The sequence below is a fragment of the Pecten maximus genome, chromosome 15 (genome assembly GCF_902652985.1).
Source record: "Pecten maximus chromosome 15, xPecMax1.1, whole genome shotgun sequence".
NCBI lineage: Eukaryota > Metazoa > Mollusca > Bivalvia > Pectinida > Pectinidae > Pecten > Pecten maximus.
In genome coordinates this window covers 2,804,017-2,830,254 of record NC_047029.1, presented here as the reverse complement: position 1 = coordinate 2,830,254, position 26,238 = coordinate 2,804,017, and the positions used below count along the sequence as shown (strand labels likewise).

At 36.0% G+C, this 26,238-nt stretch overlaps 1 protein-coding gene across 1 annotated transcript; it reads left to right on the top strand.

The window, feature by feature from the left end:
• Positions 1-329: 329 nt before the first annotated feature.
• On the top strand, positions 330-25,741 carry LOC117343679 (ATP-dependent RNA helicase DDX42-like). The gene is made up of 20 exons (XM_033906138.1): positions 330-372; positions 2,222-2,453; positions 3,366-3,498; positions 4,073-4,143; positions 5,603-5,756; positions 5,963-6,103; positions 7,002-7,121; positions 7,716-7,892; positions 8,483-8,611; positions 9,826-9,925; positions 10,369-10,416; positions 15,964-16,061; positions 16,512-16,605; positions 16,973-17,053; positions 19,519-19,620; positions 20,158-20,259; positions 20,754-20,878; positions 21,234-21,341; positions 22,594-22,698; positions 23,399-25,741. The coding sequence occupies exons 2-20, from the start codon at positions 2,245-2,247 to the stop codon at positions 23,558-23,560; spliced, it is 2,259 nt and encodes a 752-aa protein (XP_033762029.1). The 5' UTR covers positions 330-372; positions 2,222-2,244; the 3' UTR covers positions 23,561-25,741.
• Positions 25,742-26,238: the final 497 nt, after the last annotated feature.

Here is a 26,238-nt window from a genome sequence, read left to right as displayed (position 1 = left end):
TGGAATTTGATACGAATTAGAGTTGGAATTTCGAGAGAAATTAAACAGTGGATTGAGCGAGTTTTTCTTAACGGACAAAACATGGACATATCTTATTATATGTCCCTGGACAAAATTAAGTCTGTGGGGAGTTATGTTAAAAATGAAATGTTATTGCAAAACTCTCGTTTGACATGAACCTGATATATTTTCTATGTAACTTTTTTATGCATAATAATATAAATATTTACAGACATTTCTGCATCATAACCTGAACAATATGGAGGAGAGTCTGGTGGCGTGTATCATTTATGTTTAAATCAAGAGGAACTCTTCTGACAGGAAGGTAAGAAATTTATGCGAATGGCGTCTGAGGGAAACTTTTTTGTGCAGGTAAAATTCAGAAATGAAACCATTCCTGCTAATGAATTTTGGTAATCGTAAAGCCATATCATAGTTGTTAAAGCTTTCGTTCTGCATACCCAAGGGAAAGTTTAACCTAAATGACCAAGTCTCTGTCGATTACAGTACCCTTCTCGAGCATTATTTTCTCCAGCATGCTTACACAGTACAGCAACTGTGAAGTCCAAATATATACAGTAACGGTCAACACCATGTTCTAGCCACACGTACCCAAATTCAATGTCTGCACTAAACGCTGAATCGAGTCGACATCGTCCGGAGTCGCACATCTGAGACTGATTTTCGCTTTGGTGAAGCATTTGATTGACTTGATTTGGCAAGTGTAATGATAACAAAAGTGCAATATATCCGTCATGATCAATGTCTGAATCATTCTGAAGTTTTATTGACTTTTTAACTCTCAGCAATAGCCATACTGGGCATCGAAACTAGTATTTTTTTATAACATTTTATGCATTTGGTAAGTTATTGCAATGTGTGCGACTTATTTGTGCACATGCAAATTTTAGATAATACCAAGTACATGGTAACATACATGTCCTACCAGCCTCTCTCAGTGTATTTCTATGACCGTTGATTTCAGATGTTTAAAAATACAACATACATTTTTTCATGATAACGTCTAGATCTATTGTCATCATTTTAAAAGCATAACAAATACACACATATAACCATAATAACAGCAAGAAGTTATAATTGGAACAGACTACACATAACTTGATGTCAAGCACAGCAAGACATTTGCTGCATGCTGTCCTAGCGAGGACGGGGTAACATTGTCCCAGTGTAGCTCATATCATTTAATTTGTAGTAGGAAGGAGTAAGGAAAAATACCCTGCCCGTACGGGGCTTCGAACTAGTGACTTTTCAATCTCAAGTCAAACATCCTATCACTAGCTATATAGGCTAAAGGGAAATTCCCACTAGTCAGAGCTATTAAGGTGACATACTCCCTACTTTTACAATTGTATTGTGTACATTTACCTTTTTATAGGCTTATTTATTTTTATTATTAGATGCTCAGTTGTATCGACGTGACTTTATATTAAAGCAAGGGAAATTGAATAAGACTACAGATAACATGTTGTTGAGTTTGATATTCAGTAATAGGGTCTCGTGTGTCTTCGAGAGCGAAGACTTGGAAAACAAGGAGGGAGGTGTGTGAAGGGACTGGACTGGGTCGATCATCGGTGACCAGGTAGCTCAATTGGTAGAGCATCCAGCTAGTGTTCGGAAAATAACAAAATTTTGAGTTTGTATAGAACATCAAAATGATAAGAAAAAAATACAAAACAAAGTTGGTAGGGAATAAAATCAGGATAGATCATAAGAAACTTTTACTGAGAGAGCCTTCTGGCCTTTAATTTGGCCTCTTGTATATATCGGCCTGGTGTCAATTAAAACATCTGAAATTCATACTAATTATGATCAATTAATGCAATATGATATGGTTATAACTTGCAATTGATCCACTCATTTTGTGTACACACTTAATTTTTTGTCTATTCTTTACAGAATAAACATTTATCTAAAAAAAAAGGAAAATTTGCAGTCTGAATTTCAGGATGTCTTAAGTGGAACAGTTGAGTCATTCTTTCAACCTGCAAAAATATTTATTTAAAGTCTCGGGTAGTTTTGCAGTTACCATTTATTTTGCCTTGATTTCCTGAGGAGCTATATGTCTTTCATATCAGTGTTACATACCTTTTGTATGGCGTGAGGTATATAGTTGTTTTGTATTTGACTTACAATTCACCTTTGTATAGATTCTAAATATCTAGTTTATATGCCAATACATGATATTGTTTATGTTTCACAGATGTTTTCCTAATTTCTAAAGCCATGTATCACAAAGGAGGAGATGGAAAGCCTCGGGGGTTCGGATTTTCAGGATTTGCACTTGGCGGCAAGAAACCAGATGAAGTTGACCCTACTAAACCTGTGTCTGGTATGGCTGGGATGCCAAGCAATGCTGGTGGCAGGTTCATGCCTGGACGATCATTTGGATATAGTACTAACATAGGGAAGCGGAGAGCCAGAAATGAAGACGAGTATGTTAATTAGAACCAGTCTGATCATTCGATGGTTTTACACAGACATTCAATATTTGGTGTTTTTTTTTTAACTGTTAAAATTTTCTTGGTTTTAATTAATTACCAAAAAGTATATATAACGGCAGATTGACATTTTTTTCCCAAAATATTTTAGACTGATTATTTTATTTTCTTAATTTTCAGTAATTTTTACTTTCAAGATATCTGTTACTTTTGCAGTTTTATTCTATTCTCGAAAATAACAAAATTCATTCCTTGGAAATTAATAATGTTCATAGTAGTTTCTTTGAAACAAATTTCGATAATTAGTCGAATCAGATAGAAATTACTGTTGAGTCTCATTATCTCGAAGTCAGTCTTAAAAAGACTTCGAGAACAGTTAATCAAAGTAACCGAGTATAACTTACATAGAATTTTACTTCTGATAAACAAAACATCAGGTTAACTGATATATCTATATAACTCAGGCACCATTAATAATGATAATATCTTTAGTGCAACTTCCCTTAATCAATCATGCATGGTACAGTGTACGTGAATATTTGGCTGAAAAGGTTCGGTTGGAAGAAATGATCCATTTTGACCTAGCTGTCGGGATCTGGGGCTAATATTGTGTATATGTGAAAGTAATGTTACATAATTATGAATTAATCAGGATTTCTTAAGTTTCCTTTATAGAGACTACAGAACAGATTAAAGATATTTTTGAAATACAATTACGAGCACATTTGAGAGGACACATACATTAAGCTTCAGAACTTTTCAATGGGTCTGATGATTGTATACATTTGTATTAAAAATCAATTTTTAAATTCTATTGGTTTGACAGAAAAAAAGTTTCAATTGATACATACAATGATTTAAATTGTATACTTTTGTATAATAATGATGGTTCTGTTTGTGTAATAGGTATTTTGATGACGATGATGAAGAAGGTGACTTGGAGTACCAGCCTGCCCCTGGAAGTCCTGGTGCTGAGGACAAAAACAAAGATGGAAGTGACAGTGACGATCCTTTGGATGCCTTCATGGCAGATATTGAGGTAAGTCCCACCATGTTAATGTACAGTTTCTCAAGAGAAGTTTTGATAGAGTTCTATCGTTCTCGGCCACTTCCCACCACAGAAATAAACTACTACACCTTTCTAGAATAGAGTCTTTTAATTGATTCTCGACACAAAAAGCACTTCTGCAGGAAAGATTCATTGACACTTGGTCAATTTCTCTGCTAGGTAGAAAGTTGAATGTGAATTAGTGTAAGAGTACAAGGTTCAATGCTTGTGGACAGGTTAAGATTTCACTTAGACTGTGAGTAATACAAGGCTTTTAAATTTTTCAATATGTTAATATGGTTTTACCCTATATCAGGGTGATAAAATAAATATTATATAAATACATGTATATAGAAAACATTATAATATAAAACGTTATAAAATTGTTAAGTATGATCCTTATGGGCGAAGTAATACATATAAAGTTGAAAAAAGGACATGTTGTTGAGTTTTCTTTTCCTTTTTAACATTCATATACCAGGTATGTATTTTAAAAATGCTTTGGAAGCAAATCACAAAAGGGTGCACCTTCATTTATATTCAATTAATTGTGATTGATTTTCAGGCAGAAGTAATAGAAAAGAGCAAAGAAGGTAAAGACCACAAAGAAAAGTCCAAGGAAAAGAAAAAGGACAGGTATGTACAGTCAAACCTGCTCTAACGACTCCCTGTATATAACGCCTGCCTGTCTATAACAACCGATTTTAAGATTCCTCGTGAGATTTTACTATATAACAACCCTCTGTATAGCGACTACCTGTCTAATGTGACTAACGACCGGTGATTTTGGAACGGTGGTCGCTAATTTGTTTTCTATAGCGACCGATTTCTGTTAGCCATCTTCTTCTCTCGGCAGTCATCCCTCATAAAATCCCCTGAAAATTCTGACACATCGACCATGGCCTGATTATACAAACAAAGGACCACCACAACCCTGGCCTGATTATATAAACAAAAGACCCCTACCACCTGTTAGCCTATAATTACTGTAGCTGCCCTGGCCTGGGGCTCGGTGAGAGAGGAGTCGGGTCACCATGCGTGTCGGTATTACATTACAACTATGCATAGGTGGCTTCATTTGACATGGTCAGTTAATTTTGTGATTACAACTAGGATACATCACTTCAATAACAAACACTGGTCATATCTGTCAACAAGATTTACTCACATGAAAGCCAATAATGCCTTTCTTAATCGTAGCTGTCGGTACAAGCGTTTGTACTGCCGCCATCTTTAATTAGTCACTACTAATAAAAAGTTGTAAACTGCCACAAATATCCGGATTTCAGTTTGGGTCAGAAAAAAAATCTTTTGGTTTTAAGAAGTTAGACTATATCACAAAATAATTAATTATTGTGTATTCTTTTTCTTTATTTAAGAAAGAAAGGGAGATAATTTGATAGATACATATAGCATTATTTCAGAACAAAATATTTTTAAAAAGTATCCATAAGACCATTTTGAGTTATATTTTGCCTTTGGGTCCACAAAATCATTAAAGAATAAACCCTTCAGATTTATAAAGTTTATGCATTTATTTGACTTCTGACTGGTCTTCTGAATGCCCTGTTCAATGACAAGTTATTTCTGGCAGTTTCATGTAAATTGGTTGGTGCGATAATTTTGACCTGTTTATAAAAGGCAACCTGTCTATAGTGACCGTTTTTCTGCCTCGCCTTGGACGGTCGTTATAGACAGGTTTGACTGTAGTTGTTGATTAATGGCTAAATAATCTGATTATAAGTTGTTTAGAAACACCGTCTAAATAGTCGGTTTGGAATGGTGAGATAATTTTATTAATTGTTGCTAAAGAGCGGAGCAGCCATGTAAGTAGATTTTCCCAACACATTTCAATTTCATGTTGATCCTTAAATGAGATACACTTGTATATGTATGTATGTTTTAAGACAAAAAAGTCCAGCATTAGAAAGCCTGTATTTGTCATTCCTGCTCTTAGCTTAATATACAAATAGATTGGTAATTAATAAATTATATGTACGTGTACATTAAACATTTCAAACTTTTAAGGTTCTAGATTTCTTAAAAATCTTGTCAATATTTATTGACTAAACCATGATCTGTTGTACACTTACAGAGGTGTGAGAGACGACATTGAGAATGAAGATGTCCAGGAAGCGTTTTTCCGCTACATGGAGGAAAACCCCATGGCTGGTGTGATCCTTGATGAGGATGAGTCAGGAATTGAATATGATGCTGACGGGAACCCTATTATACCAGAGAAAAACAAGGTAACTCTGAAAATTGTTAAAATTTAGTAAAAGATATTAATCTAAGCATAGAATGGATTTAGAGTATAAAAAATTATTAATAGTGATCTAATTAATGTTCAGCAATTCTGTTCATGTACAGCTTGTTTTAATGTATACATGCACTGTAAATAAGAAATTATTTCTGATATTTCAGATAGGTTTATTCAGCACTCTTTTTGTTTCAGATGATTGATCCTCTGCCCCCTATTGACCATACAGATATTGACTACAAAAAGTTTGAAAAGAATTTCTACCAGGAACATGAGGAGATTTCTAAACTAACACAGAATCAGGTTGATGAACTACGAAATAAATTGGGCATCAGGGTAAGACTCTGCTGATAGCAGCAGTAAATTGGAGTATATTGGTACTCAAAAATCATCTCTTAGCATCATTAACTGCGGGTATTTCAAAAGTTTAAGTAAACTCAGCATCATTTGCAGAAAGTATTCAGTAAATTTTGCATTGATTCATCCAGGCCCCCAATTTCATCAATGTTCCTCAAACAAGGACATTTCTTATCTTAAAATTTCTCTTAGAAAAGCATTACAGAATTAAAAGAAAAAAACTTAATCAAGGAACTTTAAACCCAGTTATGCTTTCGTATGAATAAAATTTGAGATTAGGAATTTTCTTAATTAAGGAATATTGATGAAATGGCCCCAAGAAATATTTTCGATGTCTGACTTATAGTGACAGGGTAGGTCTATGATATCTTTATTACATACATGTGCTAATTAATGATCAGAGTGTCCATTTCTACAAATGTTGAATAAAACCATATATCAGATTCAGAACTAGTAAAGTTAATATTTCTAAAACATATAGTTTTTAAAAGCCAATATTATGAAGAATATACTCAGGGCAAGAAAAAAACCAGGTCCGATGGCCCGGGGCCAGTAGATTTGGTCTGTGGGCAAGTAAATATTGCTGACTACTTGCCCGATTGGCAAGTGCAAAATTTCTCATTTTTTTTTACCTTTCCCCTAGAGTATCAGTTTGATTGGACCACTATGTTTCACCTTTGGGCAAGTACTTTTGAACCCAAACTTGCCCGAAGGACCAGTGATGTTGGAATTTTTCTTCCTGTCCTGATACTACCAAGAATATGTTGATTTCTATATGAACACATATTCACAAAGTCAAGTTGATGAACAATGAAATAAAAATTACCGGTATATCATTGTTGTCACTATTTATAGAAAACTGATTTTCTGTTTTTAGGTATCTGGGTTTTCCCCTCCGAATCCGACAACCAGCTTCGCACACTTTGGCTTTGATAATGAACTGTTGACAGTGATCAGAAAGTCTGAATACACACAGCCCACGCCCATTCAGGCTCAGGTTAGTGAGCAGAAAGTCATTAGTACTCAATATTATATATAAATGAAATTAATTTAATGGCATCAATAAATTTGGAGCTAATATTCCATTAAACATTTGAATTTGTGCTTAAATAATGCTTCAATTTCATCATATCTTTATGAACAGAATATTCTGTCGTAGCAAATTAATGGTGGACAGAGAAAAATGAAATCCCCTTTTATTGACGGTCTGGAATAATAATTGCAATTATTTGTTCATAATTAATGTTAAATTGATTTTTATCATCCTTTGAGGACATGCAATCACGCACTTAAATGAGTTTTTTGGGGGAGATGGGGTTCTTATTTGGATACTAATGACACATTACTGGGATTTTAGTGAAGTTTGTGGCAGCAATGTCATTGGTATAGATTTGCAGATATAAGAATTATGTTAATTGAAATGGGAATATTGCTTGGGTTTATGCCATGCATAATTATTATTAAAACAAAGAAATAAAATTTAGCCAAGATTAAATTTCTATTTAGAAAGGAAAGTTGGTGTGAAGGAATTATTTTTTTTTAGAAATTACGTATAAATAACATGTTTCGTAATGTGTCTGTACATGTACAGGGGGTGCCCATCATCCTGAACGGCCGAGATATCATTGGATTAGCTAAGACTGGTAGTGGAAAGACTGCCACATATCTGTGGCCCCTTCTTGTACACATTATGGACCAGAAGGAACTGGAGCCTGGGGATGGACCTATAGGGCTGATATTGGCCCCTACTAGGGAACTGTCGCAACAGGTACGTACCTACTGTAGAATCTGTACAGATTCCTGATGAACTGTTCATGTCATAACAGATATGTAGACATTTTAATCCTGCTGTCAGAACATATATATGAATTAAGTATCCCGTATTTTTTTCAAGTAGTTTTCCCTATGTTAATGAAAATCCTTTGTGTATATATCTTCTTCTTTTTCATTTGAAAATGATTTAGAAAAGTCCCAAAGTAAATATGAAATAAAAACTAAAAAAATATAGATAGAACTAAAAAACAATCAGATTATTTAAAAAAAAAAAATCAGGTAGGAAAAACCTTCAAGTTCATTGTTTCTGTTTTGTTGATGCTTTGTTAACAGAATTGATTAATGCTTTCAATGAAGAATGAAATAAAGATGAAAAGAGTGCTTTAAGATGACTATATTCACTAAAATGGCACAGTTCCCTACAGTTTAATCATTATTTTCCATTGTCAGGACTTTAGAGGTAGTCTCTGCCAGGTATTTATGGCAAGGGACCAGTAAAATTTTGAATATTTTCAATATCTAATTTGATGGAATATAGTCACACAATCTTCTAAATTTGTTTTGTTTGTTTTGACATTGTTTCAGATTTACCATGAGGCCAAGAAATTTGGGAAAGTGTACAATATCAATGTAGTGTGTGCCTATGGAGGAGGCAACATGTATGAACAGACGAAGGCATGTCAGGAGGGGGCGGAGATCATTGTAGCCACACCTGTATGTATGACTTTATAGGTGGGGAGGGGTACAGGTGGGAGGGTACAGGTGATAGGTATGTCAGGTGGGGTTAGAGATCATTGTAGCCACACCTGTATGTATGACTTTGTAGGTGGGGAGGGGTACAGGTGGGAGGGTACAGGTGATAGGTATGTCAGGTGGGGTTAGAGATCATTGTAGCCACACCTGTATGTATGACTTTGTAGGTGGGGAGGGGTGCAGGTGGGAGGGGAACAGGTGGGAGGTGTGTCAGGAGGGGGCAGGAGATCATTATAGCCACACCTGTATGTATGAATATAGAGGTGGAGAGGGGAAACATGACAGATGATTGCATGTTGTGTGGCGGTAGTTGACAATAATATGTCTTGATATGGCAAAGCTCATAATGTATTTACAATAAGTACAATATTTTAGGGTTGAGGGCTAAGCTGGCATTAATTTGATATAGACGTATGTCATATCAAGCCAGTCTTCAGTGGCTATATTTTCATTCACTTCTCTAATATATATACAGTCAAACCTGTATTAAGCGGCCACCCAAGGAACCGACAGATATTGGTTGCTTAAGACAGATGGCTGCTTAAACCAGGTTGGCCAGAAACGGTCTGTTGCCCAATTCTTTTTTCAACAGTTTATTGAATTTATCATATTATAATGCACTTATTGATATTGATAACAATATACCATGTACAGTGTATTTTGAAATAAAAACCAACAAAGATCAAAGTTTTGATGAATTTGATAAAAATACCTGGTCATGTGATCATCGCGGATGTCTACTTCCGGACAAAATGGCCGCTTAATACAGGATGATACAACGACTCGGGGCAGAATTTTGTGGCCGTTGGCCACGTTAGACAGGTGACCGCTTATTTAAGGTTCATTACAATGTATGTAATGTTTTCCATCGGGCGGACCACAGACTGGCCGCTTAATGGAGGTGGCCGCTTATTCAAGGTGGCCGTTGGAGCAGGTTTGACTATATATGTTAATATAATTTGATATGGTCAACATGACTATAAGTAAATATGACTTCACAATGGTCATTTACCACATTGGACAATAGATTATTTAAGGAGTCTTCTATGTAACCCTCACTACTCGTGACCATGCCAGTAGTTATGTTATGGCCTTTTTTCAAACCATTGTTCACATACTTACGGATTTAGCTTTCAAATGGCCTTCCTGATGAAGTTTATTATCCGTGTTTGTAGGGTCGTTTAATAGACCTGGTGAAGAAGAAGGCTACCAATCTCCAGCGTGTGACTTACCTGGTATACGATGAAGCTGACCGCATGTTTGACATGGGCTTTGGTAAGTTGATTCTCTCAGCCAGAGAGATTGGGATTTTTTCTGGGGAAACTGAATTTGAAACTGAATGGAGATGCTTTGAAGTTGCAGAAAAAAATGCAAACTTCACAAAATCATAAACTGGAATTTGAGATATTTTCAAGATTTCAAATAAAAATTAATGTAAATAAGCTCCAGAATATCCGATTTAACATTCAAGAATAGACTCAACTGGTTTTAATCATACATATTAATCTTTAATAAAATAATTTAATTTCACATCATTATTGATAACGGTTACCATGATATATAGTTACCAGGCTGGTTATTGTTCAATATCCTTACAACAAATGCATACATTGTCAAATTAAAAAACATAATTAATTTGGCATTTTGAATTATAGTGAGTTAAGTCAATCTGATGTTTGGTGACTGTGTGACATAATTCTGTACCAATTCTGTTCCAGAGCCACAAGTCAGGTCTATAGCTAACCATGTGAGGAAGGACCGACAATGTAAGTGTAACATCTGTGATGCCTGTTATTCTCGACCATTTTCATTTATTGCCGTCCCAAACGGTTAGACCAGAGTTGTTTGTGTATGAAATAATGATTGACCTTGTGATTTTATGTTTTTTTCGGAGCAGACTTTTAATGCCTGTAGGTCCGTTAATGTTTATGCCTGAAATGTTCCATTACAATATTGACAAACCAGTCTGTCCACATAAATAAACAGCCCCTGGTTTAACTTTAAACAACATTTATCTCCCTTTACAATTTTACAGTGTAAGGTGTGTAGAGTACCAGGTCCTATGGACAGTGATCAGTCATGTAGGCTATAAATGTACTGTTTTGACGCTATATACAGTATAAAGTTCACAGTAGTGATAGGACAATATACATGTATCAGAATTATCAATATAATAAGTAAATATTTATCATCACTGAAACCTATGATTGAATTTTTTTCTAAATCCATCTTCAGTGCATTAAAATTTTCCATTGATTCCTGTAAAACAAATTTTGTAGCCCATAAAGTACTAGTTTTCATAATTAATTCAGGGCATGTCAGTTCTACTTTGGTGAGATGTTTTGAGTAATGTAGGGGGCCATGATAGGTTGGAGTGCCAGCCATGTAAACTCAGGTGGAGATCCAAGGTGTGTGGTTCCATGATCCCTACATGTGTTGGTTTGTGTTTCTTGGGAAGCTGAAAAACAGGCTAATCTGAGCTGTCATTGTTGTGCCTTTTCTGGCAAGGCGCTTGACCCTTATTGCTCTAGATGGAATGCAAGAGGCCTCCCATACAGTGTTCAGTGAGGTATTCGCCAACGTCTGCTAAGAGACCTCGCCTCAAAATGACCCTAGTTGTTCTCAGGGTGACAAATTCAGCAAATAAACAAACAAACAAAATTGAGTGACATGAAAAAAGACGTATTCAATTTCTGTGAAATTTCAACAATAGTCATGCTTGTACAGTGCACTCTGTCTAAACCGGACACCTTTGGGACCACAAAATAAGGCCGGTTTGTAAAGAGTTCCGGATTGTTGAGATTCTACTTGATATCATCGTTGAATGCAAAAAAAAATGAATAATAATTAAATAAGTATTTATATAATTAAATAAGTATTTATATAATTAAATAAGTATTTATATAATAATCCGAATTTTTGTGTTAATGACCGTAGCGACCAAACAACAACTGTTCTGAATACATTATGACAAAATTAGATGATCTGACCACACGGGGACATTGTACGATGTTTACTTGCCGAAATATACGCATTTTAATTCCAATCCAAACCGCCTCACAGCTTCGGGTCGCCATCTTTGCTCATATCAAAACATCTGTGCGTTTGAAAGAGTCAGTACTGCAAAGCTTCTAAATGATCTTGTGTTACAAATTTTAGGATTATAATAGAAACGAAATATGGATTTTAAAATAATTTGATTTAAATTACTTATGCATTAGGTTAGCGAATCGTAGCAATTATTTACAATGCACTCTAACGTTGTACTCAATACTGATCACAATGTTTTTATTTAGACATTTTCTATATCTTTCTCTTCATATCATTTTAAGAATTGATTTAGATTTCCCAATAATTTCGCGGGAAATGCATTTGATGACGTAACCGTTAGTCTACAGAATCAGGCATCTATAGTCGATAAATGGAGGTTTGGAGTGGATACCACTTCGGTCCATTAGCTGTATGATATTTCGTGGCGTCGGTTAATTATTAGAACGTTACACGGAAAGCACAACGATACTAAAAACAGAAGATCATTGAACATTCCCGGATTATTTTCGCTATTTTTGAGACACCAATATGCTAAAATACAACGGAAAGTAACACAGATTTAATTCATAGCTATCGTATCGTAACCTATGTAGTTGGGCTAGACCTACTTTCGTTTTACAGTTTAAGGATATGGTCATACAATAATTCATATTCTGAACCATAGTCGATCTAATTACTTAATTGCGGGATATTTGTATCAAGTATATTTGTACATGTACTTCTCATGTACAGGGTGCATCTTTGTTTAAAATTGACTGGTCTGCTGGTCAGATCTGACTCCCTCAGCTGACCCTGACCACAGGGCCACGTTAATATCGTATCCTTTTGTAAACACCTCATAATAAATGTATCAACGGCAGAATCGTCTGGATTACAATTTTTACCGTTTAAATACTTTAATATATAAATACTTATTACCGGTTAGCTTGTAATTAAATAAGTATTTATATAATAATCCGAATTTTTATGTTAATGACCGTAGCGACTAAACAACAACTGTTCTGAATACATAATGACAAAATTAGATGACCTGACCATACGGGAACATTGTACGATGTTTACTTGCCGAAATATACGGAATTTAATTCCAATCCAAACCGCCTCGCAGCTTCAGGTCGCCATCTTTGTTAAATTCAAAGCATCTGTGCGTTTGGAAGAGTTAAGTACTGCAAAGCTTCTAAATGATCTTGTGATACAAATTTGAATATTATAATAGAAACGAAATATGGATTTTAAAATAATTTCATTTAAATTACTTAAGCTTTAGGTTAGCAAATGGTAGCAAATATTTACAATGAACTTTAACGTTGTACTCAATACTGATCACGATGCTTTTATTTAGACGTTTTCTATTTCGTTCGCTTCATTTCATTTAAAGAATTGTTTTAGATTTCCCAGTAATTTCGCGGGAAATGAATTTGATGACGTAGGAAGCCCACATGCTATAGAATCAGGCATCTATAGTCGATAAGTGGAGGTTTTTAGTGGATAACACTTCGGTCCATTAGCTGTATGACATTTCGTGGCGTCGGTTATTAGAACGTGACCCAGAAAACACGATGATATTAAACAGAAGACCATTGAACATTACCGGATTATTTTCGCAATTTTTGAGACACCATTGTTGCTAAATTACAATGGAAAGTAACACTGTTTTAATTCATAGCTATCGTATCGTAATCTACATGTATGTAGTTGGGCAAGACTTACTTTCGTTTTACAGTTTAAGGTATGGTCATATAAATAATTCATCTTCTCAACCATAGTCGAATTATTTCACGGGATAGTTCTGTCAAGCATATTTGTACTTCTCGTGTACAGGGTGCATCTTTGTTTAAAATTGACTGGTCTGCGGGTGTGATCTGGCTACTCTCAGCAGACCCTGACCCCAGGGTCACGTTACTATCGTATCCCTTTGTAAACACTTCATAATTAATGTATCCACGACTGATTCGTTTGGATTACTACCTTCTGGAAGAGACGTGTATATGATATACCATATTTACGTGGATGGATACTTCAGCATTTTAAATACTTTAATGTATAAATACTTATAACCGGTAAGCTTGTAATCCGAATTTTTATGTTAATGGCGGTAGCGACTAAACAACAACTGTTCTGAATACATGATGACAAAATTAGATGATCTGACCAAACGGGAACCTTGTACGATGTTTACTTGCCGAAATATACGCAATTTAATTCCAATCCAAACCGCCACACAGCTTCAGGTCGCCATCTTTGCTCAAATCAAAGCATCTGTGCGTTTGAAAGAGTCAGTACTGCAAAGCTTCTAAACGATCTTGTAATAAAAAAAAAAAGATTGAAATAGAAACGAAATGTGAATTCTAGAATAATTTGATTTCAATTACTTATGCTTTAGGTTGGCGAATCGTAGCAATTATTTACGATGAAAGTTTAATGTTGCACTAAATATTGATCACAATATTTTTATTTAGAATTTTTTTTGTTTCTTCCATTTCATTTCATTTCAAGTGTTGATTTAGATTTCCCAATAAATTCGCGGGAAATGAATTTGATGACGTAACCGGAAGTTCACATGCTATTAGAACGTGACCCGGAAAACATGCATAACGATAATAAAAACAGAAGATCATTGAACATTATACCGGATTATTTTCGCATTTTTTGAGACACCAATGTACTAAATTACAACGGAAGGTAACACTGATTTTGTTCATAGCTATCGTATCAAGTAAAACGAACAGTTATTGCGAAAATAGCAGCATTTGCTTCACCTGGCTAGACCTACTTTCGTTTTACAGTTTACAGATATGGTCGTATAAATAATTCATCTTCTCAACCATAGTCGATCTAATTGCTTATCCGCGGGATTTTTCTATTAAGAATATTTGTACTTCTCATGTACAGTGCATCTTTGTTTAAAATTGACTGGTCTGCAGGTCTGATCTGACTACCCTCATCAGACCCTGACCACAGGGTCACGTTATTATCGTATCCTTTAGTAAACACCTCATAATAAATGTATCAATCGTCTGGATTACTTCAATTTTTACCTTTTAAATACTTGAATATATAAATACTTATTATCGATTAGCTTGTAATAATAATAATAAAAGTATACTACAAAGAAGATATCATTGTTCATTATTCATGCATATTAGATATACAAACTTTGAATTGAATAACATAATTTAATTCAACACTGGCAATTTGACACTATGTGTATGTTACATCGGTTGAAAACAATCACTGATTGTTGTTTGTTTTACGAGGCCTTCCACCGAGTTCGAACAATCAACCCATCTGACACTGTCTACAAATGCAGATTCCCAATCTGAGGAATTAGCCTCAACTTCTAATTGGTCCTTAATGTTGGCGGCTGCCATGAGATCCATGTTTGTTGATAATAGAAACGGAGTAATACAAAGTTATGTCGTCACCATCATCTCTGACTTCCTCATCCGGGTACGTTCGTGTAGTGAGGTCCGCGAAGGGGAAGCCAGCCAGCATGAAACATTACTTAATTACGATACATTTACAAACACGTAACATTATGGGTATTAATTGACAAAATGTATTCTTTATTGTACCTTACAACTGTTTAGGTGTTTATCCAGCCGTAGCCACCCGTGGACAATGACGTTTAATGGTCAATTGATAATACACCTGTGCGGCAATTACAACTGTATAAACATTCGTCGGGAGCCCCTGAAGCTACCGCACGCTACCAGTGAAACATCAATGGGACCGACGCCGGTTTATACAGAGTAGATTTACTAGTATACAGAAGGAATGGGGCCGGGATATATGGCCGGATTACAGAATAGACAGAGTCCGGATTATGCAGAGTTTATTAACTTTAAATAAAGAAGGGAATTTTCGGGACCAAATTATTTGGCCGGTTTTGGCAAATATCCAGATTGGACAGAGTCCGGTTTGGACAGAGTGCACTGTAGTTAGCCAGTTATGTGATTAACTATATGAGAAAGTCTATCAGATTATATGTGATATCATGGAATGATATTGGATTTCCAGTCTACATCCCATCATCAATACAGTGTACAACTCAGTCGTTATACAGACAAATGCTATGTACAGTGTTACAACACTGGGAGTATGTTTGTTTCAGCATTACTCTTCAGTGCCACATTCAATGTTTGTTTCAGCATTACTCTTCAGTGCCACATTCAATGTTTGTTTCAGCATTACTCTTCAGTGCCACATTCAATGTTTGTTTCAGCATTACTCTTCAGTGCCACATTCAATGTTTGTTTCAGCATTACTCTTCAGTGCCACATTCAAGAAAAAGGTAGAGCGCTTGGCTAGAGACATACTTCTGGATCCTGTACGAGTGGTCCAGGGGGAAGCAGGGGAGGTAAGTCTTGTCATCCTCAGTTAAGGGTTATCCAGGGGAGGTTAGTCTTGTCATCCTCAGTTAAGGGTTATCCAGGGGAGATAAGTCTTGTCATCCTCAGTTAAGGGTTATCCAGGGTAGGTAAGTCTTGTCATCCTCAGTTAAGGGTTATCCAGGGGAGGTAAGTCTTGCCATCATCGGTTAAGAGTTATCCAGGGGAGGTAAGTCTTGTCATCCTCAGTTAAGGGTTATCCAGGGGAGGTAAGTCTTGTCATCCTCAGTTAAGGGTTATCCAGGGGAAATAAGTCTTATCAAAAGCAGTATATTTTCAGTAAAAGGGGAGTTGGGGACTACAATTTTACATTTAATAGCAGATAATTAATCTGTGCTGTTTGGTGAATGAGAATGTATGTAAGGATTGACTTGTAACTCATCATTGTTTTTTGTAACTTGTCATTGTTTAATTTCTAGGCAAATGAGGACGTGACCCAGTATGTGGAGGTGATGCCTGCTGGACCGGCCAAGTGGACGTGGCTCATCAAAAACCTTGTTAGATTTACCTCAAGTATGTATCCTTACCAATATAGCTTCTGTTTAAAAAGACCCAGATAATACTGTAATCAATGAAATTAAACATAATACATTATATATCTGTTACTTGATAAATTGGTGACTGCTGGTCAAACTAAACTTTGAAGTATTTATATTGATACAGTTTCTAGTCCCAGTCTGAAATATTATATGATTGTGGTCTTTTTGGATTCATTTAAAAATCACAGATGACCAATGATTAATTCAGATGAAAACAAGTGAGATTTAAGTGTATGATACAAGCCCTGTATACCTTTTGTTTACCAAAAATAAGCTATCTATTACTTCCCACTTCCTATTAAAATAATTACAATCATTACAATTATTATTTATTATTTCAGTTGGTAGTGTGCTGATATTTGTCACCCGGAAATCCAACTCGGAGGAATTAGCAACAAATTTACGGACGAGGGACTTTTCATGTACGTATATTTCACATTGGTTTTGTGACTTCTCAAACTCCGATAGAGAATCAGAAAGTGTCACTTACTTAGTTTTATGTTATCCATGAGTTTGACATATTTATTGTAGCCAAACCCAGCTGTTAAATGTAGTGTTATTTTGATTGATCTGTTTAATTGATAATTAGTTGTGTTACCTCGATGATAAATTTTTACCAAAATGCGTTGAAATAATACTTTAAAACTTAACTAGGTCATGCCAATTACAATTGTTAGCTCACCTGGTCCGAAGGACCAAGGTGAGCTTATGCCATACCGTGGCGTCCGTCGTCCGTCCGTCCGTCCGTCAACAATTGACTTCTTCTTCATAACTACTGATCAGAATTTGACCAAATTTGGTCAGAAGCATCCCTATGGGGTGGGGACTGAAAATTGTACAAATGGTGGGGCTGACCCCCCAGGGGTCTGAGGGGCGGGGCCAAAAGGGGTCAATTTGGCTCTGTTAATATAAACGACTTCTTCTCTGAAATCAAGCAAAGGATATTGCTCCTATTTGCCTGGTAACATCACTATGGGGTGATGATTCAAAATTGTACAAATAATGGGGCTGACCCCCTAGGGGCCTGAGGGGTGGGGCCAAAATGAGTCAATATAGCTATATTGATATTAACGACTTCTTCTCTGAAACCGAGCAATGGATATCGCTCATATTTGTCTGGTAGCATCACTATGGGGTGGGGATTCAAAATTGTACAAATGATGGGGCTGACCCCCCAGGGGCCTGAGGGGCGGGGCCAAATGTGGTCAATTGGGCTACATTGATATAAACGACTTCTTCTCTGAATCCGAGCAATGGATATTGCTCATATTTGCCTGGTAGCATCACTATTGGGTGGGGATTCAAAATTGTACAAATGATGGGGCTGACCCCCCAGGGGCCTGAGGGGCGGGGCCGAATGTGATCAATCCGGCTATATTGATATAAACGACTTCTCCTCTGAAATCGAGCGATGGCTGTCGCTCATATTTGCCTGGTAGCATCACTATGGGGTGGGGATTCAAAATTGTACAAATGATGGGGCTGACCCCCCAGGGGCCTGAGGGGCGGGGCCAAATGTGTTCAATCGGGCTATATTCATATAATTGACTTCTTCTCTGGAACCAAGCAATGGATATCTCATATTTTACTGGTAGCATCACCTTGGGGTAGGAATTTGAAATTGTACAAATGATGGTGGGGCTGACCCAGGGGGCTGAGGGGTGGCGCCAAAAGGGGTCAATTTGGCTAAATTGATTTAAACAACTTATTCTCTGAAACTTAGCAATGCTTATTCTCTGAAACTTAGCAATGGTTTGACTGGTAGCATCCTATTGGATTGAAGTAGGGATTCAAAATTGTATAAAGGAAGGAGCTGACCCCCCAGGGGGCAGAGGGCAGGGTCAAACGGGGTCAATTGGTCTAAACAAGTTTTCCTCTGAAACTAAGCAATGGATATCACTCACATTTGTGTGGTAGCATCCCTATGGGTCGCGCCAAAAGTCAATTTCATTTCATGGATTAATGCACTTTGTGGCCTTTTTTAGTATTAAAATAAAACCAATGTACATGTACCCATATATGCTTATGATATATATTGACATACAATGTAGCAATACCAGCAACAAATATACTCAAGCATCATTCTTGTTTCATATCTCATGAAACCAGGTGAGCGATACAGGCCCTCTGGGCCTCTTGTTTAAAGTAATGTTATTTTGATTGAACTGTTTAATCGATAATTAGTCATTTTACAACTGACAATAAAATTTCATCAAAATGCATTAAAATTAAAATAATATTTCAAAACTTAACTAGATCATAAGATGCCTTAAAACATATTTAATACATGCTCCCCGTTTTGGTGAATGTATTTGTAGATATTTTACTTCCTGTTCATGTACTTTCTGTTCTGTTCTTAATTCTTAAAATCCTGCTATCTGAACTAATCTTCAAATGACATACCATATGCATCCACAAATAAGAGTATGTTCAGAAATAAGCCTTCTTCTTCGTTGTGGCAAAATCAGGTTGTATAATTGGAAAAAAAATAGCATTATTTTCTGTAAATTTGGTACTTATGATGGTTCAAATGTTTGATGTTTTACCAAAAGTTTGAAACGTTAGGATTTTTCCATAGAAATTATGAAACAAATATTGTATTTGTTCAAAAATAAGCCTCTACCCACAGATAAGCCCCTTCTTCATTTTTACAAAACTGTCCAGTTTAAGCTAGTAAGCTTTAAGTGGTTTACAAAATAAGCTCTTTCCAAACTTTGATACTTATATCTTTAACACCAGGTGATGCGGTTTAATTGAAAATAAATATGGTAAGCAATTCCATATCAAGGTTTCTAATTTTTGTAACTTTATTCTTTACTCTTAAACCAAGAAATATAACCCTTTGAAAAAATACACCATGTACATGTAGAGTTTTATTAAACTTCAGTGGGCCTCCTCCATGGTGATATGGGACAAGTGGAGAGGAACGAGATCATTACAGCATTCAAACGCAAGGAGATGCCCATCCTTGTAGCCACAGATGTAGCAGGTCAGTGTTTTCTGCTGATAATCAAGTTTTATTTTAAACTAGAAGTAAAAATAAAAATCTGAATGGGAAGACTCCATGTTTGTCTAACATGAACCACCAAAACAAGTGATTCAAACAGACATATAGCAAATTGCATTTTTTCCATGTCTATCATGTATAGAATTTCTTGTTCTCTTGATCGAGTCCTCCTGTAGAATGAATATTTTACAAAAATACGGTAGCCCTCAAAATCATTTTTAGACTATAATTCTAGAGACTCGCGCGAATTTTTCAATAAGTTTGACCTACATGTATTTGATCTTTGAATAACACTTGAACAGTACTGGGATTTCTTTGTTTGTTATGCAAAGTGTAACACGTCTAGCATTATCAACTTTTGAAACTTTGTATTATTTCATTTAAAAGTTCAAAACATAATCAAAATTAGATTCTTATTAATATTTACATATAGATAGCTATTGATAAGTGATTGTTTATATCTGTAACGCTCAAGCTAAGGTAAGATTATAGAACTGATAACGATGTTGTTCCTTACAGCTCGAGGTCTGGACATTCCATACATCAGGACGGTGGTGAACTACGATGTAGCTCGGGACATAGATACCCATACACACAGGATAGGTCGAACAGGCCGAGCAGGTATATAGGGACATAGATACACATACACACAGGATAGGTCGAACGGGCCGAGCAGGTATATAGGGATATAGATATACACACACACACACACACAGGATAGGTCGAACGGGCCGAGCAGGTATATAGGGATATAGATACCCATACACACAGGATAGGTCGAACGGGCCGAGCAGGTATATAAAATACCTGTGCCATGTAGATTTATATAAAATACCTGTACCATGTAAATATATATATAATACCTGTACCATGTAAATATATATAAAAATTCTGTAGTGACCATGTAAATGTAGATCATTTTCAGGTAGATAGAGGAATGGTAGGGGAAACATAGGGGTCAAATATAATTAGATAGAGGATTAAAGGATTTTATCAGGGAAAGGGAGACATTTCTCTGGGTGATAATTTCATAGTAATATTATTCCTTTATTATTTTATGAGAGACATTAAACCTGTTGATGGATCGTAAGGTAATGACTTTCGTGTTTGACAAGGTGAGAAGGGTTTTGCCTATACCCTGCTGACCGAGAAGGACAAAGACTTTGCTGGGCCTCTGGTGAGGAACATGGAGGTAGCTAACCAGTATGTACCTAAATCCTTGATGGACCTGGCAATGCAGGTAGGTACTGTGGTCACACCGAGACTTGAAAAGATTTAAAAAATAAATTTGACAATTCAAGATGATAGAATGACTTTTTTCATCAAAATTTGAAGGAAATTATCCAATATTGATAATGATAAAATATGTCTGTTGTTTGTTTTTTATCAAATTCTTATTTAAGGAATATGTTTCATAATTTCAAACAACAAGATATCTCGAACTTTATCATTACAGACTGATGGAAGGATTCAGGAATGTATTGTGTCAGTTAATGCTACACTGAATTTTCTCATATGCTGACACCCTGGCAAACCTTCAACCGAAATTATACATTTATATAGATAATTTTGTCATGTTGGTTTGTACTTTGTAGAATCCATGGTTCAGTAAAAGTAGATTCAAGCAAGGAAAGGGGAAGAAACTGAACGTGGGCGGAAAAGGACTTGGTTTCAAAGAGAGGCCAGGATTAGGGGCAGATTCGGTAAGTTCCCAACTGTTCAAAGAGAGGCCAGGATTAGGGGCAGATTTGGTAAGTTTCCCTACTATTCAAAGAGAGGCCAGAATTAGGGGCAGAATTGGTAAATTCCTACTGTTCAAAGAGAGGCCAGGATTAGGGGCAGAATTGGTAAGCTCCCTACTGTTCAAAGAGAGGCCAGGATTAGGGAGGGGCAGAATTGGTAAGTTCCCTAATGTTCAAAGAGAGGCCAGGATTAAGGTCAGAATTGGTAAGTTACCTACTATTCAAAGAGAGGCCGGGATTAGGGGTAGATTCGATAAGTTCCCTACTATTCAAAGAGAGGCCAGAATGAGGGGCAGAATTGGTAAATTCCTACTGTTCAAAGAGAGGCCAGGATTAGGGGCAGAATTGGTAAGCTCCCTACTGTTCAAAGAGAGGCCAGGATTAGGGAGGGGCAGAATTGGTAAGTTCCCTAATGTTCAAAGAGAGGCCAGGATTAAGGTCAGAATTGGTAAGTTACCTACTATTCAAAGAGAGGCCGGGATTAGGGGTAGATTCGATAAGTTCCCTACTATTCAAAGAGAGGCCAGGATTAGGGGCAGAATTGGTAAGTTGCCTACTATTCAAAGAGAGGCCAGGATTAGGGGCAGAATTGGTAAGTTGCCTACTATTCAAAGAGAGGCCAGGATTAGGGGCAGAATTGGTAAGTTGCCTACTATTCAAAGAGAGGCCGGATTAGGGGCAGAATTGGTAAGTTCCCTTCTATTAAAGAGAGGCCAGGATTAGGGGCAGAATTGGTAAGTTGCCTACTATTCAAAGAGAGGCCGGGATTAGGGGCAGAACTGGTAAGTTGCCTACTATTCAAGGAGAGGCCAGGATTAGGGGCAGAATTGGTAAGTTCCCTACTGTTCAAGTTGAAGCCAGGGCTAGGGACAGTATCAGTAAGTTCCTACTGTTCAGAGAACATTTATTTAGTAGATACTTCATTACAATATTCCTTTTAAAACAAAGCCCCTTTTGTTTGTACATAATTATTCCCCTTTTGTTTGTACAGAGTTATTCCCCTTTGTTTGTACAGAGTTATCCCCCTTTTGTTTGTACAGAGTTATCCCCCTTTTGTTTGTACAGAGTTATCCCCCTTTTGTTTGTACAGAGTTATCCCCTTTTGTTTGTACAGAGTTATCCCCCTTTTGTTTGTACAGAGTTATCCCCCTTTTGTTTGTACAGAGTTATCCCCTTTTGTTTGTACAGAGTTGTCCCTCTTTTGTTTGTACAGAGTACCAGGACCCAGGATTCCACCAGTATGGCTAGTTTCCGAGGAGTTGGGACGTCAGCTGGTCCTCAGAGTGACCGTATGTCTGCCATGAAACAAGCCTTCTCTGTAAGTGACTGTTGATCGATCCTCATTTTATTATAGATAGATAACGACTCATCCTTATAATTTCTATGAAATATTGAAAGATCCTATATTTGATTTATGATACCAAAATCACCATTAATTCCATTTTATATTAGATTAGATTTTATGATTATTTTTGTAAAAGAACTTGTGACAACTTCTCTTAAATGCCAATTGCATCTAGCCCCCATAGTTGTGTTGTACACTTGTACATCAAGGAGACAGCGCTAAGATGGTACTTTATATCCATACTTTTGACGTGCATAGTTTAGATTGTAATTTATATCCAGTACTTGTGACGTTGTAGGCACAGTCTAGATTGTAATTTATATCCAGTACTTGTGACGTTGTAGGCACAGTCTAGATTGTAATCTATATCCAGTACTTGTGACGTTGTAGGCACACTCTAGATCGTAATTTTATTATTTATATCCAGTACTTGTGACGTTGTAGGCACAATCTAGATTGTAATCTATATCTAGTACTTGTGACGTTGTAGGCACAGTCTAGATTGTAGTTTATATCCAGTACTTGTGACGTTGTAGGCACAATCTAGATTGTAATCTATATCTAGTACTTGTGACGTTGTAGGCACAGTCTAGACCTAGATTTATATCTGATGCTTGTGATGTGTTGACACAGTCTAGATTGTATTTTATATCCAGTTTTTATGACGTTGTAGGCTCAGTTCAGATCTAACTTTGTGGCAGCTGCTGACAGTATCGTACCACAGAAGACTGGTCATATCCTAGAACCAATCAATGCAACAAAAAATCCTGTTCCATCCCAAGAATCCTCGGAGGAACCCAACAACAAACGTAAAAAACGGTCACGTTGGGACTGATAAACAAACTGACTCGTTAAAGACTACCGTTAATGTATTACATGTCAAGGAGTTCAACATCTGACGAGCTGTTCTAGTCCAAAGGAGGTTGATGACTGGTTATCAGTGAAAAGGTCGATAGGTCATGACCTCTGTTGGGAGACTTGATACCAACAGACCCAAGCCTTTCTGACACCTGATGACATTTGAAAGGAAAATTGGATCTGTGAAATGTTTCGGGGAAGACTAGACACATTTGCTAGCTTCGCTGCACGTCAGTCATTGGATGTGACAATCGTTGTGTTAGAGGTGTCCAGAACTGGAGACCCTATACTGTGTCTTGATACAATATCAACCTTACTGAGAGTTTCATGAGTTTCTTCAGAATACTTATGTACGATATGGACTTAAGAATCGTTGATAGATAGACTTATGTACGATATGGACTTAAGAATCGTTGATAGATAGATGATATATCTATGGTGATAGTTCATGGAATTTTTAGTTTTGATACTTTAAAATTTAATGACTGGTCAAACATTTAATTGAAAAGGTTGTTGCCCTTTGATACGAAAACTGTAAGAAAATTTTACTGTCAGCAGTATTATGTGAAATTTCAATGAAATTGAAAGCACTGAACGGATTCATGAAGACAAAACTACCTGGTAGATTTTATCAGGTCCATTTAAAAAAAACAAAAATTCTAACATGAAATGTATATATACAATAATGTATTTTTATTCAATTGTCTTTAGATGTATTTAATATAGTGCCATTCAATTGAAATAAAATTTATATTGTTATAAAAGTGAAAGACTTCACCTAGTAGTTACCATACCTGTGAAATTATTTTAAAAGTCTGCATGCTGTGCCCCGAGTTAAATCCCCTAAACTTCATCTTAAAATCAGCAGATCTTCAATGTTCCTACCGTAATTGTGAGTTGTACTGTTATAAAAAGAGACATATCGAGTGTCATTGTAAAATCTTTTCTGCCCCAGCTAGATATGTTTATGTGTCCCAGTAGGGTATTGACAGTTTGTGATTGTCGTTGTGGTAGACATTTTAGTGTTAGGTCATCAGAGGTATGTGTGAGTTGTGTTTGAAAGTAAAATAATCTGTGCAATACTACCAGTAAGATGTTTCAGATTTATATATGTGGTGTATGGATTTTATTGGTCCGAATATTTTCATAATATTGCAAGAATATCTTATATTTAAAAATCTCTGATATTTGAGAGATTGACCTGATCATGTAATGTTCAACTTTCATTGCCCTATTAGAAGTACTGTTTGTAATATTTATTTATAGAATTTAAGAATTTTTCCATGCAAAATAAAGATTTTCAATTAGCAAGATGACAAATGGAAATATAAAGTTCCTGCTTGTCTTCCTGTACACCAACAATGTTAGAGGATTGCATGGCCTATTTATATAATTAGTAGATATATATATATATATATATGTATGTACTTCATTACAATATTCCTTTAAAAACAAAACAGAGTTATCCCCCTTTTGTTTGTACAGAGTGGCCTTGCTGTCGGCACATTCATGTCAGATGTTAAAATGGCCGACTAGCAGCCTGTTATAGTAGGTAGTTGTATAGGAGAGAAAACTAGAACAAACTACCACATGATGTCCTATGTATCACTATATTTTACTATACAATCAGTATATTTTCTTCCTCTTGGAGTCAATGTCTGGTTTCCGATACAAATGTTTTAGATCATGATAAATCATCATTTCATCAATGTTGTGAGACTTTTACCAAAAACTAGTACTGGGGTCTGTCTCAGCACTAGTATATGTTTTAGGCATGAATGGAGGTGTGGATGTTTATAAGTTTGTTTGTACAGGTAATCGTACTCGTGACTTTATGTAAATTGTTGGTGTTGATTGTATGTACAGGTGGTACATATGGTTGTTAACTAGAGCAGCGGAGTAAGATGGTACAAATCTGTTTTAATTTGTATATTATAAATATTGAATCAGACATTTTCATTACAACTGTATTGATATATACTGTTGATCATACATTAAACGAGGATTAAGTGAGGATCCTTGTTGATTAACTTGTAAGATTTGGATGGTACAGAGGAATTCTTGTTCTGATCATTGTTTACATTGAGAACCAAACCCTTGTTTAAATAAAACTTACATGAGATCAGTTTGAATAAATCTTATCTCAGCATGAATCAGATTACCTAGTTAATGTTTTTCTTGTTCATGATGTGTTAGTGACTAAGCACTTTCTAGTAATTTGTGTCTATAAACCAAAGGTGGAGACTATAAGACTATAAAACTATCAGTTTCACTTTCACAATAACTTTTGCTGTACTGTATGGTGACTTTCACTGTACAGTAAAGTAACTTTCACTGTACAGTAAAGTAACTTTCACTCTACGATTCAGTAACTTTCACATACAGTTATTTTCACAGTAACTTTCACTGTACAGTTCAGTAACTTTCACTGTACAGTAAAGTAACTTTCACTCTACGATTCAGTAACTTTCACTGTACTGTAGAGTAACTTTCACTGTACAGTTCAGTAACTTTCACTGTACAGTTCAGTAACGTTCACATACAGTTACTTTCACAGTAACTTTCACTGTACAGTAAAGTAACTTTCACTCTACGATTCAGTAACTTTCACTGTACTGTAGAGTAACTTTCACTGTACAGTTCAGTAACTTTCAC

Bases quoted from the DNA above. Each gene is read 5' to 3' on its own strand.
- LOC117343679 (XM_033906138.1), top strand. From the start codon at position 2,245: ATGTATCACAAAGGAGGAGATGGAAAGCCTCGGGGGTTCGGATTTTCA. The intron at 4,144-5,602 runs GTATGTACAGTC...GTACACTTACAG, and splicing joins AAGGAAAAGAAAAAGGACAG to AGGTGTGAGAGACGACATTG. The intron at 20,260-20,753 runs GTATATAGGGAC...GTGTTTGACAAG, and splicing joins AGGTCGAACAGGCCGAGCAG to GTGAGAAGGGTTTTGCCTAT.